Source organism: Penicilliopsis zonata (assembly GCF_001890105.1).
Source record: "Penicilliopsis zonata CBS 506.65 unplaced genomic scaffold ASPZOscaffold_2, whole genome shotgun sequence".
NCBI classification, from domain to species: domain Eukaryota; kingdom Fungi; phylum Ascomycota; class Eurotiomycetes; order Eurotiales; family Aspergillaceae; genus Penicilliopsis; species Penicilliopsis zonata.
In genome coordinates this window covers 1,543,374-1,557,938 of record NW_019208912.1, presented here as the reverse complement: position 1 = coordinate 1,557,938, position 14,565 = coordinate 1,543,374, and the positions used below count along the sequence as shown (strand labels likewise).

Here is a 14,565-nt window from a genome sequence, read left to right as displayed (position 1 = left end):
TGATAGTACAATAAATCCCTCATATTGCTATATTTGTATAAGATTGTCTGTACAACTAGTTTAATGTATTTCAATATACTAATTGACTTCACTGGTACTAAGTGAATCCTCTTCAGGCCGTACGACAAGAACCAGCCTCGAGAGAACGGCAACCTCGAGCTTCAGCTTGACAGAATAGAAAAAAACCTTGAAGACGGTCTGGAAGAGAAAGAGGTTCGAATACTGGAGCGCCAGGAGGGCGATGTCCATGGCGATGAGGACCGTGTTGATGGCTAGCAATTGGTACATGATGCGCACGCGTCTGCGGCTGCGACGGTGGCTCGGGGTATGTACATCTAGATCTGAATCTGCATGGCTTTCTGGGAAAAGACGCAAGAGCCGAACAGCCTGGACGATGAAGATGCTGGAGATGATGACTTCCTGCAAGCTGAAGATCACAAGCTGCACCTTCTCCCACGTGTTGAAGACGAGGATGAAGCTGAACGTGCTGGGCCCGTACACGGCGCCGTACGAGAGGACGATCTGCGGGATTTGAAAGAGGATGGCATTTGCGATGATCATGCAGAGTACACTCATCAGCAGCTTTTGGCTGTGCACGACGAGATGCAGACGCGAGTACAGCACCAACGATTGACCCGTCACCATCACCGTCCAGCCGAACGTGGAGACGGTGACAGGCACGGCGATGGGAGCCAGCGCAAAGTACTTGAGCAGCAGGCCTATCACATCCGGAATGACGCCCGCGCCGGCAGTGATCAGCAGAGACCAGAAGTACAGGCCGCGGTGCACGCGGAAGTACCCCAACACCAGCACGATCAGTTCCAGGGCGTTCCAGAGCGACACGCTGAGCAGGCTGATCAGCACCGCCTGTACCGCGAGGCTGTTGCCCGTGTACGCACCGGCAATGCCTTGGACGGGGCCGGAGCTCATTGTTAGCTGGAAGACCGTGGCATTTTTAGGGAGCGGGGGGAGACTTGGGGTGTTGTGATGATATCATTATAATCGAAACTTTGGATATCTTATCCGAGAAAGAGATAAAAAAAAAAGTAAATTATTCAGCAAGTGAAGTAAATTCAGCAAGTGAAGTAAATATTCAGCAAGTGAAGCAAACTACCAAGACTGTTCCTGGCCATCTAGATAAATCAAATGGCCATTCTGGTTGGAAATCCGTTCGTCAAGACGGACCCACGCGCGTCGGTGGCCGCCCTGTCCATCGCCCAGATCTGCTTCCAACACTCTTCCCCCCTCGACCAACCGAACGTTTCTTGCCGAGGCGGCAAAGTTCCCGCCGCGGGACCAGCGGAAACGGCCGTAGTCGTTGCTCAACACGTTGTTCAGGGGCAGGCGGGAATGGTGGCGGTGGCTCGAGACGGAGTTGCAGTGGGCCTCGAGATCGTACTCGGACGTCAGCCGGATATCACTGGAGGAGGAGGAGAAGTTGCCCATCAGTTGTTCGCCGCGGTGGTGGTCTCTCTCTGGGGTGTCATGGTCTGGGGTGTATCGGTGAGGTCTGTGTTTGTGTTCGTCGTCGGACGAGGAGGAAGACGAGGAGGACGAGGGCCGACCGAACAGTTTATGTTTCTTCTTCTTTTCTTCTTCCTTCTCCTTCTTCTTGTTCTTGATGGCATCTTCGGTAATCGAACCTGCAATCGCCCCGCCGATCGTGCCCAGGATGCCGTGGTTCACCTTGTGGCCGGCAAAACCACCGGCAGCCCCGCCAGCCATGGCCCCCAGAAACCCTCTGTCTTCGCCATTCTCGGCATATGGAGGAGGTTGCTGCTCTGAGTGGGGTTCGTTGGAGTAGGGCTGTTGGTATTGCTGAGGTTGATTATACTGGTTGCTAGGCTGGTTGTTATACTGGTTGTTGGGCTGGTCATAACCTTGGTTTGGCTGGTTATAACCTTGGGTGTAGCCTTGGTTGTAGGACTGTTTTTCCGGGTTGTGTTGCTGGTATTCCTGTTGACCCTGCTGATAAGGGGGATAGTTCTGCTGCTGCTGCTGCTGTCCGTATCCCTGGTGTTGTTGATAACTTCCAGCTGGGTACTGATAGCCTTGCTGCTGGGGAGGATACTGTCCGTAGTAGTCGTTGGCCGCCATGGTCGATTGATGATTGGATGAAAGGTAAATCAGAAGAGATGAGATAGAAGATGGAAAGAAAGATGAGAAGAGAAGAGAAGAGAGAGAGAGAGAGAGAGAGAGAAGAGAAATAATAAGACAGAGGGGAAGTGGCTATGACGCACTGCCTCACTTGGACCCTGACTAGGCCTGATTGGTCTTACAGGCTGTTATTTCAGCCACACCAGTTATAAGGGATTATCATTATGTAGTGAGACGATTAATATGTGATGATTGGAGTCTATTGGCTGGGTTTGGGGTTTAAATGGGGTTAATAATCTACCGTTAGGCAGCAATAGATTAGTCATTCTATAGTTATCAAGTATAAATATAAGGTATTCCTCTCTCTTATACTCTCTCTTATACTCTATATTATATAGTGAAATTTTATATAGTCTTACTCTGTAAGCAGACTGACTCAGTTTCTATATTAATCATACTATATATAATAAATAAAATATACTATCTCATAATAGGAATAGCTAGAAAGTAAAGGACTAATAACTATAGAGTATAAAAGAGGGGTAAACACCTAGTCAGTTCGTATTCCCATGGACTATGAAATAGTGCTTATTGCCCGCAATAACTACTCCATAATAGAGTCAGGGACTCCATATTATAGTCTAGACTATCGCCCGGACTTATTTAGAGGCCCGATAATGTGATTTGGCTGCAGGAGGCGCTGAAGGAGTCGTAAGCGATATTAATTAACTCAATCTAAGCTTATTTTGCTTTCTTCAGGATGGATGCAGAAGATCAAGTAGCTATGTGTAGATCGAATTGATCAACTATGTGTAGATCGAATTGATCAATTGGATTTGGATGAGATCAATCTCATTAGATTATAGAATCATGGTTAAAATAGCTCTTGCAATAATATAAGCTTAAAGTTAAGTAGCTAACTAACTACTAATTATCAGCTAATGTAACCGAGATACTACTAATATATGTAGGGATGCAGTCCTATAACTAATTGTCAGCACTAACTAACCAGCACTATTGCTGCAATCCATCATTCAGCTTCAGCCACTAGACCAGGGGTCAGCGAGGCCTGAAGATGGGTATAAAGGCTTGTTTCCCTCCTTCTCAATCTCATCTCCTTCCCTTCTCTCTATCCTTCTCTCCCATCCTTCTCCCATCCTTCTCCCTCTCCCTCTCCCTCTCATCACACCATCTTCCTCACAATGAAGGCTTTCCTCCTCCTGTCCGGACTCACCCTGGCCTATTGCCAGGGCTATTCCACTGAATGCACCGACCTTTACTACAGCGAGGGATGGCTGGTTGGTACCTGTCCTACCGACGATGGCGGTACCATCAGCAGCAGTGTCTACCTGCCCACCAAGATTGAAAACTCCGAGGGAACTCTCGAGGTACGTTGTTCTCTCCTTCAGCCTCTTCTGTCCATTCTTTGCTAACGACTCTACCTCTAGTGGAAAACCGAGTAAGCTCTACAACACATTCATCAAGTATATCTATTTATCCTTCTTTTCTTTCTAGTGGTGCCTACTGGGACACTTGCGACGACTGCACCCTCGTCGACAGCGGGTCCACGCTGCAGTGTTACTGCGACGCAACGTCCTCAAAGAACGACAAGACGTCCACTCTCGATCTGGAGGAGTACATCGCCAACTACGACGGCCACCTGCTGTCCAACCTGACGGGGGCGATCACCAGCATCCCCGCCAACTCCTCGTACGGCATCCCCGCCACCTTTGACGTCGAGCTGCTGCTGTCCAGCGAGAGCAACGAATGCTCCGAGTACGGCGCCACCATCTCCCTCAATGACCCCACCGACTGCTACTACCTGAACCTGGGAGTCGAGTACACTTGGGCCTGTGGCAGTTCCGTCGACAACGATGGCTGGGAGATTATTGGCTACACGACTGAGGACTGCACCGGTGACGCCATCGTCACCTTCACCCCGGATAACGAGGATACCTGTTATACCTTCACTGAGGGGGTGATTGGATTCTCCGTTACTCCTTTGTGGAATGCTGATTAACTTACTCACCTTTTACTTGACCGACGATATCTTTGTTGACTTGGCCAATGATAGTTAGCTACTAATTAACATCTATAAGATCTACTCTAAGGATAAATAGTCGATATTCTGGCTGTAGTTGTTTAAAAATTAGTGCTGAGTAGTATATATTTCTCTGTGATTACTGCGGTGATGTAATATTTGACCCAGGGTTGGTGTTTAGGACACTTTCTGCTTCTCTCACTTCATGTCGTCGACTTCCTCCTCTCTTTTCTCAACTTCCTTTCCTCTCCTTCCAACCATTTTATTCTGCCTGCACTAAGTTCTTCAGAATTTGCAGTCATCTCCTCATATTGTCATGAACAATCTATCGCCAGAAGACAATGTACTCACCTGGCTCTCTAGACAGGAGCTGGAATTCCCTATGCTGCAGCAAGAACGCGAGGCTCATCAAAGAATCACGGCCTACACGCCTTTCAATGCAGACGATTATACACCAGCCATTCTTCAAGCATTTATTAAACACCTTCAGTGTGAAGGGCAACAGGCTATTATACTGTTATTGCCTAAGCTGAGGACACAGTCATGTACTCCCTAGCATATCATCTCTACAGCCTCCCCATTTTCTAATAGTGATGAGCAAGGGCGCTTGGAGAAGCTCTGTTTACACCGTGATGGATATAAATGTGTGGTTGCTGGCATTGATTATCTCTCAGAACGCCAGGAGGGAGTTCGAGCAGCTCAGACAAGACTCGCCCATGTGCTTCCCTTTTCCTTTGGGAAGTGGGATCAGTCATCAGTCTGCTTCTCTTCATATGACCCCATATAAAGCCTGGCTGATAGGAAAACTAGGAGCAGCAAATTGCCCAGACCTGGGCTGCCATGCACCGGCTCGTCATAGACCATGAGATGAATATGCCGATTCCATGACTTGTATCAAATAATTCAACCCAAGTACACTACATCCTTGCGCCTCATTATTGATTCTTTTCTTACATCTATCTATAATATACTCTTATTACTCTATACAGTCTACCCCTCCTGCTACCCAACGAAGCAAGGAACAGGACCGACTCGAGCTACACCACCATATCTTCCTGCTCTGTTCCTTCCAAGGGATGGATGAGGCTGGGTTTATGGACGTCCAGGAGAAGTCAAGGATTTATCATCATACATCTATTTTATAAATCCATCTCTATGCATTCTTATATGTCCATTGCTTATGCAAAGCCTTTGAACGGGTCCCTATACATCTCCGTGCTCAATTACAGCGTCGACCAAGCCAAAGTGCTCTTCACCATGGTGCGCAAGGAGTTCAGCGACCCGTCCTTGCATTTGTATACCCTCGCTCCCTGTACGGAGGGAAACATGCCGTTTAACCCATCACGCTTGACCAGTCTTCGCTTTCGATAAATTCGTCCAGGGTTGTCATCGGGCATGAGACGCCGGCCTATCACTGTATCAGATCAGTTGACATATACTGTAGTAGTGAGGGAATGCCTACCCTTTCTATATCCTCCGACGTGAGCAAGTCCATCCCCCCATCGTACCCCGGATCCGTCGAGTAGAGAAACATATCCCCGACCTCCCTTGCAAACTCTTTATCCGCAACCCGTTCAATAGTTTCCTCGAGACTGATCTGCCGATATGACGCTGGGATCCCCGTCGTTCTGCTCCACCGCCGGATGTACTCGGCCCAGCTACAGGTAGTTCCTGCCGCCATGTAGCTCTTCCCGGGAGGCATCTGGGCCACCGCGTAAATAAAGTTGCCCATGTCTTTCTGCACGGCGAGATGGGGGACCGCTGCATCAGGGGCAGTAGGGAAGGTCATTTCCACGCCATTCGCTGTCTGCATTGTATTAGCAGAAAGACATAGATATAGAACCGAAAGTATTACCCCTTTAAAATACAACTCCGGGAGCAATCTGTAACTGGAAGTAAAGAAGCCAGTCTGCACACAGGACATCTTCCTCGCGAGGGCCGGATACCTGTCCAGCACGTAGGAAGGAAACACGTCCGCCTTGCCGTCGAAATGGTACAGCTCGTCCATGACGCCCAAACTGCAGAGCGTGCCATTGCTGAGCGTCGAGACGAGGAACCCATTCTCCGCCAGTCCATCACACACAGCCGCCGCCGCGTCCGCGATGTTCTTCCCCTGCTGGACCTCGACGTCGTACGCGTGGCGACGACACGAGATCCCCTTTTCTGCTGCGGTGGCCCGTTCGTCGGGCCGGAAGAAGGGCTCCCAGTAGTTCGTTACTGAGAAGATCACGCTCGCCCCCTGGAAGGCAGAGATCAATGTCTCTGTCTGGTTCAGGTCGGCGTATACCATTTCCACGCCTCGTGCTGTCAGCTCCCTCGCGGCGGGGGACGAGGGGTCGCGCGTCAGTCCGCGAACTCGGTATGATCGGTCGTTGGCGAACCGTCGGGCTACGGAGCCCCCTTGGTTGCCTGTTGCGCCGATGATGCAGATTGTTTTGGTCATTGAAATTGTGTTGGAACGAGGTCTTGTTTGTGGTGGAATGAGGGGGAGACAGCGTCAGGCCATGCGGGGTAATTAGTAGTAGTAGTAGTAGTCAACTGGTCAGTTAATAGTTGCTTAATGGTAGTAGTGTAGATAATATGTCCAAGGAGATGGCAGGTACTGTCGCTTCACTATACTATATACATCTACTCCGTAGACGGTGATATATAGTTATCAATGAGAGCTCTATGCTCCCTTACTACCTTCGCATTGACTGGCGTCAACGGCTCACCGAGTTCCCCCCCATCCTCGCCCACGACAGCCAGGATGTTGCGCATCGCATTCAGCTCGAAATTGACCCGCGTCTCCAGCACTCCGCCACCGACGTGCGTCGTCAGCGTCACATTCTCCATCGTGACCAGCACCGGGTTCACCTGCGGCTCATGGTAGTGTACGTCCAGCCCTGCAGCGGCGAGTCTGCCGCTGCGCAGGGCGGCGACCAAGGCCTCCTCGTCGACGACCTCCCCGCGAGACGTGTTGATCAGGCGCGCCCCGTCCTTCATCTGCGCCAGCGTCGTCGCGTTGATCAGGTGGCGCGTGTGCGCGTTGAGCGGCGTGTGCACCGACACGCAATCCGCCACACGCAGCAGGTCCTCTAGGCTAGCTTCGAAAGTGACTCCCAATCGTGCCTCTTCTGCCTCCTCCGCCCGGACGACATCGTAGTACCGCACGCTCATCCCCAGGGCGGCTGCCTTGACGGCTACTCTCTTACTGATGTTTCCCAGCCCGACGAGCCCCAGGATATGACCGCGTGGGTTCCGCGAAATCGTCGCCAGGACCTTATGCGTCGCCGTGAAGACGGCGGGATCCGCCGTCCGGGCCGCCAGCTGGGAGCGGGTGAAGTTCCGAAACACAGACAGGATCATGTACAGCGTTGTGTCGGAGACGGCCTCGTCAGACGCCCCCGCCCCGTTCGCGTACCAGATGCCTCGCCGGCCTAGAGCGTCCACGTCGGCCCAGTTGAAGCCTGCGCCCGCCGAGGCGAAGATCCGTACTGACGCCGGCAGCAGAGCGATCAACTCCTCGTCCCACTGGCCCATCTCGCCGCCGGTTTGGAAGTGTGGGCGGAAGATGGCGGAGAAGTCGCCATACCTGGGTAATATTAGCTTTCATATCGCAGCCAAAATGAGCACCGGCTGACTGTTCCTTTTGCTCTTCAAGGCCTCGATAAATGACGCCCGGTCAAGGGCATCGTTGCGGATAATGTCGAACCGTGAGGCGAATGCGCCGTCGTATACCTCATGGTTGTATTTGATCGGGTCGCCCAAATGCAAGACCGTCGGCTTACCCATTGTCTCGTATATTATGATTGAAGGAGACGATAGAAGCAACTGAAATATATTCAATTTCCAATTCAATTTCCAAGTAAATCTGATTCTGACGTGGGCGGTTTATGTGACTCGGAGAGAACACCGTCGGTGATTCTCCGCATGAGGGGAAACAGTAGGAAAGAAGCAATATCAATGAAGATCTCTGATCCTACGGATACCGTTCCACTATTCGATTGATCAATGTGGAAATCCCCAAGTAGTCTCGCATGAGGTATCCTCCCAAGATGAGGGTTATAAGCGGCCCGATAGGAAACCCTCGCTGTTTTCTCCGCTGCTCTGCCATCGCCTCCCCGCGCCGGAACTTTGGCTTGGACAAGGCCAGATACTTCAGATTTGCCATGTTGAATGGTGGGTATCGCATGCTTAACACTTTGTCCACCCACGACCCGCCCATGAACAGCACTGTCCGCTGGTGGCTGAAGGCGTCGAACCCCCATTTGCCCCCGTAGGCCCCGTGGCCGGACTCGCCGACGCCGCCAAAGGGGACGGATGGTACCGCGCTGTGCAACATGGCATCGTTGACGGTCACGCCGCCGGAGTTTGTCGCGTCCAGGATCCGATCGATCTCCTGCCGGTCGCGAGAGAAGATGTAGAGCGCCAGCGGGTGCGGCATCGAAGTGATGGTCGCCAGCGCGGCATCCACGTCCGCCTTGATAACAGGTAGAATGGGCGCGAACAGCTCTTCTGACATCAGGCTGTCCAAAACCGAGACCTCGGTCACCACTGCTGGATGGACGAAGCGGGTGGTTCGATCGCTGTCGCCGCCATAGACGACGGTCCCTTCTGTCTTGCCGAGCAGACCGGTGACCCGGTCGAAATGGTGCTCGTTCACGATGCGGGCCATCTGATCGGTTCCCTCGCGCAGAAACTGCTGCAGCCAGTAGACCGTGCGCTGCACAAATTGATCATGGATGTCCGGATGGACAAACACATGGTTCACACATAAACAGACCTGTCCGCCGTTTGCGAGCTTCGTATTAGCCAGCCGCTTCGCCGCGAGTTCAATGTCGGCACTGCGCGTCACTATCGCGGGCGCCTGGCCTCCGAGCTCGAGAATCGTCGGCGTGAGATGCTTGGCCGCCGCCATCGCGACCAGTCGGCCCACCCGACTACCGCCCGTGAAGCAGATATGGTTGAATTTATACTCGAGCATGGCCGCCGTCTCCTGGGGGCCCCCCGTCACCGCACAGATCGCCTCGCTGTCTAGATACTTGTTCGCCAGCTCGGCCAGTACGTTCTGCGTCCGCGCAGTCCCTTCCGCCGGCTTGAGCACCACGCAGTTTCCCGCCGCCACCGCAGCCAGCGCGGGAAGTATCAGCGATGCCAGCGCGAAGTTCCACGCGGCAATAACCATCACCACACCGTAGGGTTCGCTGCGGATCCACGTTTTGCCCATCAGCCTGAAGAGCAGACCCGGTGCCGCTGGTACTTCGCCCTTGGCCCACTCCTCGACGTGGTCCAGCATCTCAAGCACGGTGGCCTTGACAGCGCGGATCTCGACCGTAATCGACTCGTACGGGTGACGATGCAGATCCCCCTTCATGGCTGCCACGAGGGCCTCCTCGCCATCCTCCATCATCCACCAGAACTGTTTCAGCTGCCATTTGCGCCATTCCACCGACTTGGTCTTGCCGGACGCAAACGTCGCCTGCAGCGTCGCGTAACGAGCCTTGAACTCGTCTGGCGTGGTGTACATGTTGAATCTTTGATCAGCAAACAATATATTCGATGGATATCAGGTAGGAAATCCCTGGGACTGTATTCCCATCGCCGTCTGTCGTGGTAGTTTTTTAGGGGATTCAGGGGGGGAAAGACAGGTCCAAAAACAACAAAGAGCTGCAGAGTGGGTGGTTTCTGTGGCGCATGACGGGGTTTCAATTTGGAATTTTTGCGGACGATCATAAATCTCATATAGCATTGAAACTACTTTTGATCATTTCTTGTCCAAATGGCAAAGAGAGGACAATATAAAGCGAAGAAGAGAGTATCTTCGTACACTGTAAGCATCCAGGATTCCTTCGGGGTAACAAATGACCTACGGTAATACCAATTATACCACCATCACCTTACCAAACGACCAGGTAATCCCGTACCATCAGTACGGTATGATATCAGCCAATCAAAAAAGACCATCCACACCTGAGTCATAAGTCACATGACCACCCCTCTATCGCTTTCGGAGTCATCGACAGCGATCGTTTTTTTGGCGGGCACAACACGACAAGAATTCTTTCCCATCGCACACCCATTCGACAGGATGAAGAGAGAGGATATCACCTACTTTGGCGCCGGTCCGGCGTACCTGCCGTCCGATGTGCTCGCCACGGCTGCTGGCGCTCTGCTGAACTACGAGGAAACTGGCTTGTGAGTTGCTGCTCCGCGCTCGATTGCGGGGGAGTCGATTCTAACGCTGCGCAGGGGCGTGGCAGAGCACAGTCATCGCAGCGAGCTGGCGACGAACATCCTCAATTCCATGAAGGCCGATCTGGCCGAGTTCCTCGATATCCCGGATACCTACGAGATTCTGATTATGCAAGGTGAGTTCTTTTTTTCTTCGACTTGGGTGTCTTTCCGATATCGGGGCGCTGACGATGACTCCAGGCGGAGGATCGGGTGAATTCAGCGCGACAATCTATAATCTTGTGGCCGTGTGGGTGGAGAAGCGTCGGAAACAGCTGGTGCGCGAACGCGGCGAGAACGTCAGCGAGGAGGAGCTCGTCAAGGAGCTGCAGAAGCAGGTGCAGACGGAGCTACGACTGGACTATCTGGTGACTGGATCGTGGGTCATAGGACTCTCACCTGTCAATTGGGCATGTGTTGACGGCTTTTTCTAGATGGTCGCTCAAGGCCAGCCAGGAAGCGGCCCGGTTACTGGGACCGGAGTATGTGAATGTCGCTCTTGATGCGCGCACCGCCAACGAGGGCAAGTTCGGCAAGATCCCTGAGGAGTCGACATGGAAACTCAGCCAGAAGGCGGCGCTGGTCTACATGTGCGAGAATGAGGTGAGCTACGCTGTTTTATGTGTAGGCTTTTCACAGAAACGAACACTAACCAAGTCTCAAGACGGTCGACGGAGTCGAATTCCCCCGGTTCCCCAAGGCTTTGGAGCCCACTGGTTCAGAGGATGGTCCGATTGTTGTTGGAGATTTCTCTTCCACGATTCTCTCGAGACGCATCCCCGTTGAGGTATATTCCCGATCCGCCGTGGTCGTAGTCGTGACTAACATGATCCCTTGCTAGAACTACTCGATCATCTTCTTCGGAGCGTAAGTTTCAGCCGGAGGGTTTTTTTTGGGAATGTCCCTGCCGCTCACATCATCTAGGCAAAAGAATCTGGGCGTCACTGGAATTACAGTGACCATCATCAAGAAGAGCCTGCTGCCTCCCACAATCTCTCCCGCTGCTCCCTCGCTGCTACGCAAGCTTGGACTCCCCATTGCGCCAGTCATCCTCGACTATGCGACCATAGCCAAGAATAACAGCCTTTACAACACCCTCAGCATCTTCGAGTAAGCTTCCCTCCCCTGCCTTGCTAATGGGATACAATCCCTCCATGCATCGTATCTAACTGGGTCCCAGCGTCTACGTCGCCGGCCAGGTCCTGAAGAAGCTACTGGCTACTTTCCCCGATAAGGTGGACGGACAACAAGCCGCCGCTGAGAGAAAGGCAGCCAGCCTCTATGCAGTGCTGGATGCGTACCCCGACGTCTACCGCGTTGTCGCTGACAAAAGCGTGCGCTCGCGGATGAACATCTGCTTCCGCGTCACAAAGGTGAGGGCCTGTTTTCTTAACTATACCATCACCTGAGCATTTCCACAAGAATCAGTCTCTCTCTAACCACAACAATGTAGGGTGGCAACGTCGACGAGGCCGAAAAGGCGTTTTTGAAGGGCGCCGTCGAACGGGGTCTTACCGGCCTAAAGGGACACAGAAGCGTCGGAGGTATGATCTCCCAGACTCAACTTTTTTTTTCTTTCCTGCCTCATTACTTATAACTTATCAAACAATAGGTATCCGGGCGTCCAACTACAATGCGATTCCAGAATCTGGTGTGCAGAAGCTGGCCGTATACTTGAAGGAGTATGCCACTGCATAAATAGTATATATAGGCAGCATCGTTAAAAACTCAGTATATCATAGTGCCAAAATAAAACAAAAGGTCTTTCGGGTACAAGCGGGACTTGAATAAATATGAAAGTATAGTAGAAGTGGTCTTGGGTATAGCAACTAGTTAAATGGAATTAGGTAGCTATTAGTCTACATGAAAAAAGCTCACTTCTTGAACACACAGGTCTTATGAGTGAGCGATAGAAATATAAGGATTCCTTGTATGATATATCTCTGCTAATCAGGTGGCCTCATCTCGACAGGTTGATGGTTATTAAAGTCCCCCGGGTATATATATTATTCTGAGTCATTAACTAGTTAGTGCAGTTCATAATATTTCATCATGTTACTCTCTGAGACCCGCTGCCTGGGTGACTGGAACATAGCCATTCGCCTTGGTCTCATATTCCTCTTCCACGACACCTGGAGCAGCAGACCCCAGCGTTGAAGACGGTGGAAACTCGCCTCCAGCATCAAGGGGGAAGCCAGCTACTCTATATGCTACGCCGTGCAGCTCCAGCGTCTCCTCTGCCAACCACTGCTCTCTCCTGTATCGGGAATGCCCACGCTGGAACCATCCCACCACTGTGTCGATCGAGAACCCGATGATAATGATGATACCCCCGACGATGAGAATGACTGCCATGCCGAGAATAGACAGACTGATATGCGTGTCTGAGCTGCGGATGAGTTGATTTCGACACAATTTCCTCTGTACGGCGTTCGTGGGGGGGGAGTATTCCCAGCCAACATCGACGGTGGCGGAGGGAGAGTAGTCGAAATTCGTCGGCGAGGTCGCCCATTCGACCGACCAAGCTTGTTCGAGGGCAAGGGAGGTTGCGAACCAGCGTGTCACTTCAATCTCCCATTGATCCGGGGGGAGGTAGTACAGTAGATTGGCCCAGGCTTTTTGTTGGGCTTCATTGGTTCAGACGTCAGAGAGCACCTTTTTCAAAAGGAATTTTGAACGGGAAATTGATGACCTACCATTCAAGGCGTTTGCTCCTCTGCCCTGCACGTTATAGTACATGCCCCTGTATGACTGTGTAGTCAAGAAGCGGCTGATTGTCGCGACTTGAAGGTCATTGAACCCTAGCTCTGGCGCCCGAAGGGTCAAGTCTACTGCCACGGACTCTAAGCCCCCAAGCTTTGAACATCCGCTATCCCCTGTCATTGTCGGGTTGCATATCTGATACTGGTCGATGCATCCGAGGAGACTCACCCAGTCATTTGCTTCCCAGATTGACTCGGAGATGTTGGCCAGTTTTAAGGTGGCGGTTATCCAGGGGTCGTAGCACGGGTTTTCGTAGCCCATGTCATTTTGAGCCAACATCATCAGCGTGATATCTGAATCGGTGGTATTGAGCGCAGAAATGGGGTTCCATTGTGTAGCCTCGAAAGTACCTAGCGGGTCGTACAATGCATACACAGCTCTTTTTTAATATAAAGTCAGTCCTGGCAGGCTTACCGATAGGTCTATGATGCGGGCTCAACTTACGATAGCTGGTAGCCTATGCCTCCTTCCACCGTCGCAGAGCTATACGTAAAGGTTAGATTGTCGGCAAGTCCGGTGTGAGTGGTTCCCGCCCAAATATCCACGGTATGAGTGCCATCGGAATTATTGTACATCGTGGCAAAATCTCCGCCATAGACAGGGACACAGGTCGCACGTCGTCGGAATTTGATGCGGTTCCACGGCGCCGCGTTGATACCAAAATGTGTTTGAGAATCCAAGTACCCCGTGTCCATCGCGATTGCCGACTGATTAGTAGGATTGCATAGGTCCGATCTAAAAGGGCAGGATACATTCTGCTCAGTAGTGAATGGTAAGTTTGGCTGCACGTACGTGCCACAGTTCAGAGAAGACTCGTTCTGATAGCATTGACTGGCATATGTTGCCGCTTGGTAAGTGTCGGCCAGTGCTTTCCCTTCTACATTAGACAAGGCGAAAATGCTGGTTGAACTGGCGCTTGTAAGTGAAAATCCGCCGCAGTGAGGGCCGCGGATGAGAGTCGAATTACCCGGCATCTTGGTAATGTATGAGGTGAAGACGCCCGAGACGCCGAAAACAGCCATCGTGAGCAATGCCAGCAAGACCAGCGGTATCATGCGAAGGATGGCATGTGATGCGCGGTTGTGCATGCTAAAGCCCAGGACTGTCATCGACCATGCCGCTCCCCCGCTGCTCGTCCCGCTATTTCGCAAAAGAACCTGTCTCGAGAGATGGAGTGCATCGCGTTGTTTGTTGTGCGAAGTGGTGTTGCACTGATGGATTGCATAGCTCAGAATGCGCCAAAACATGCCACCGGAAAAGGAGACAAAGATAGCCAGGAAACTGGTTAGCAGGCCGGCATACTCCTGCGGCAACGTTAACGTCGCGCCGCGGAATAGGCCGTGTGACCAATTGATCCAAAGGCCGCTGTAGGTGTTTATTTGGCTCATGGAGGAAAATAATGATATGGTCAACAGGGACACCACGGAGGTGGATCCATGGTTTTTGATTGC

At 51.9% G+C, this 14,565-nt stretch overlaps 8 protein-coding genes across 8 annotated transcripts; 2 read left to right on the top strand and 6 right to left on the bottom strand.

Annotated features, from left to right (window-relative positions):
- Positions 1-120: 120 nt before the first annotated feature.
- On the bottom strand, positions 121-924 carry ASPZODRAFT_49197 (hypothetical protein; the record flags this gene model as incomplete). The annotated part of the gene is made up of 1 exon (XM_022728408.1): positions 121-924. A coding segment is annotated over one exon (804 nt), but the record flags the coding sequence as incomplete, so codon positions are not given.
- A 96-nt stretch (positions 925-1,020) lies between these two features.
- On the bottom strand, positions 1,021-2,200 carry ASPZODRAFT_1114956 (hypothetical protein). Its single transcript, XM_022721019.1, has 3 exons — positions 2,052-2,200; positions 1,949-1,986; positions 1,021-1,890 (listed from the first exon to the last, which is right to left on the bottom strand). The coding sequence occupies exons 1-3, from the start codon at positions 2,095-2,097 to the stop codon at positions 1,111-1,113; spliced, it is 864 nt and encodes a 287-aa protein (XP_022584647.1). The 5' UTR covers positions 2,098-2,200; the 3' UTR covers positions 1,021-1,110.
- Positions 2,201-3,228: 1,028 nt separating this feature from the next.
- ASPZODRAFT_164138 (hypothetical protein) lies at positions 3,229-4,220 on the top strand. The gene is made up of 3 exons (XM_022726661.1): positions 3,229-3,485; positions 3,546-3,556; positions 3,613-4,220. The coding sequence occupies exons 1-3, from the start codon at positions 3,300-3,302 to the stop codon at positions 4,115-4,117; spliced, it is 702 nt and encodes a 233-aa protein (XP_022584646.1). The 5' UTR covers positions 3,229-3,299; the 3' UTR covers positions 4,118-4,220.
- Positions 4,221-5,471: 1,251 nt separating this feature from the next.
- On the bottom strand, positions 5,472-6,581 carry ASPZODRAFT_149535 (hypothetical protein; the record flags this gene model as incomplete). The annotated part of the gene is made up of 2 exons (XM_022725496.1): positions 5,472-5,546; positions 5,601-6,581. The coding sequence occupies 2 exons, from the start codon at positions 6,579-6,581 to the stop codon at positions 5,472-5,474; spliced, it is 1,056 nt and encodes a 351-aa protein (XP_022584645.1).
- A 185-nt stretch (positions 6,582-6,766) lies between these two features.
- Positions 6,767-7,912, bottom strand: ASPZODRAFT_57772 (hypothetical protein; the record flags this gene model as incomplete). Its single annotated transcript, XM_022728709.1, has 2 exons — positions 6,767-7,726; positions 7,754-7,912. The coding sequence occupies 2 exons, from the start codon at positions 7,910-7,912 to the stop codon at positions 6,767-6,769; spliced, it is 1,119 nt and encodes a 372-aa protein (XP_022584644.1).
- Positions 7,913-8,099: 187 nt separating this feature from the next.
- ASPZODRAFT_58612 (hypothetical protein) lies at positions 8,100-9,647 on the bottom strand (the record flags this gene model as incomplete). The annotated part of the gene is made up of 1 exon (XM_022728784.1): positions 8,100-9,647. One exon carries the CDS (start codon positions 9,645-9,647, stop codon positions 8,100-8,102), a length of 1,548 nt encoding a protein of 515 aa, XP_022584643.1.
- A 516-nt stretch (positions 9,648-10,163) lies between these two features.
- ASPZODRAFT_110243 (hypothetical protein) lies at positions 10,164-12,053 on the top strand. Its single transcript, XM_022720990.1, has 10 exons — positions 10,164-10,315; positions 10,370-10,488; positions 10,553-10,730; positions 10,786-10,954; positions 11,016-11,138; positions 11,193-11,218; positions 11,276-11,461; positions 11,532-11,724; positions 11,805-11,895; positions 11,964-12,053. Exons 1-10 carry the CDS (start codon positions 10,209-10,211, stop codon positions 12,047-12,049), a joined length of 1,278 nt encoding a protein of 425 aa, XP_022584642.1. The 5' UTR covers positions 10,164-10,208; the 3' UTR covers positions 12,050-12,053.
- A 353-nt stretch (positions 12,054-12,406) lies between these two features.
- On the bottom strand, positions 12,407-14,502 carry ASPZODRAFT_59289 (hypothetical protein; the record flags this gene model as incomplete). The annotated part of the gene is made up of 3 exons (XM_022728835.1): positions 12,407-12,978; positions 13,048-13,493; positions 13,559-14,502. 3 exons carry the CDS (start codon positions 14,500-14,502, stop codon positions 12,407-12,409), a joined length of 1,962 nt encoding a protein of 653 aa, XP_022584641.1.
- Positions 14,503-14,565: the final 63 nt, after the last annotated feature.

Bases quoted from the DNA above. Each gene is read 5' to 3' on its own strand.
- ASPZODRAFT_1114956 (XM_022721019.1), bottom strand. From the start codon at position 2,097: ATGGCGGCCAACGACTACTACGGACAGTATCCTCCCCAGCAGCAAG. The intron at 1,987-2,051 runs GCTATCAGTACC...CAGCAGCAGCAG, and splicing joins GTATCCTCCCCAGCAGCAAG to AACTATCCCCCTTATCAGCA. The intron at 1,891-1,948 runs GCAACACAACCC...GGTTATAACCAG, and splicing joins CAGGGTCAACAGGAATACCA to CCAAACCAAGGTTATGACCA.
- ASPZODRAFT_164138 (XM_022726661.1), top strand. From the start codon at position 3,300: ATGAAGGCTTTCCTCCTCCTGTCCGGACTCACCCTGGCCTATTGCCAG.
- ASPZODRAFT_110243 (XM_022720990.1), top strand. From the start codon at position 10,209: ATGAAGAGAGAGGATATCACCTACTTTGGCGCCGGTCCGGCGTACCTG. The intron at 10,489-10,552 runs GTGAGTTCTTTT...CGATGACTCCAG, and splicing joins CGAGATTCTGATTATGCAAG to GCGGAGGATCGGGTGAATTC. The intron at 11,462-11,531 runs GTAAGCTTCCCT...ACTGGGTCCCAG, and splicing joins AACACCCTCAGCATCTTCGA to CGTCTACGTCGCCGGCCAGG.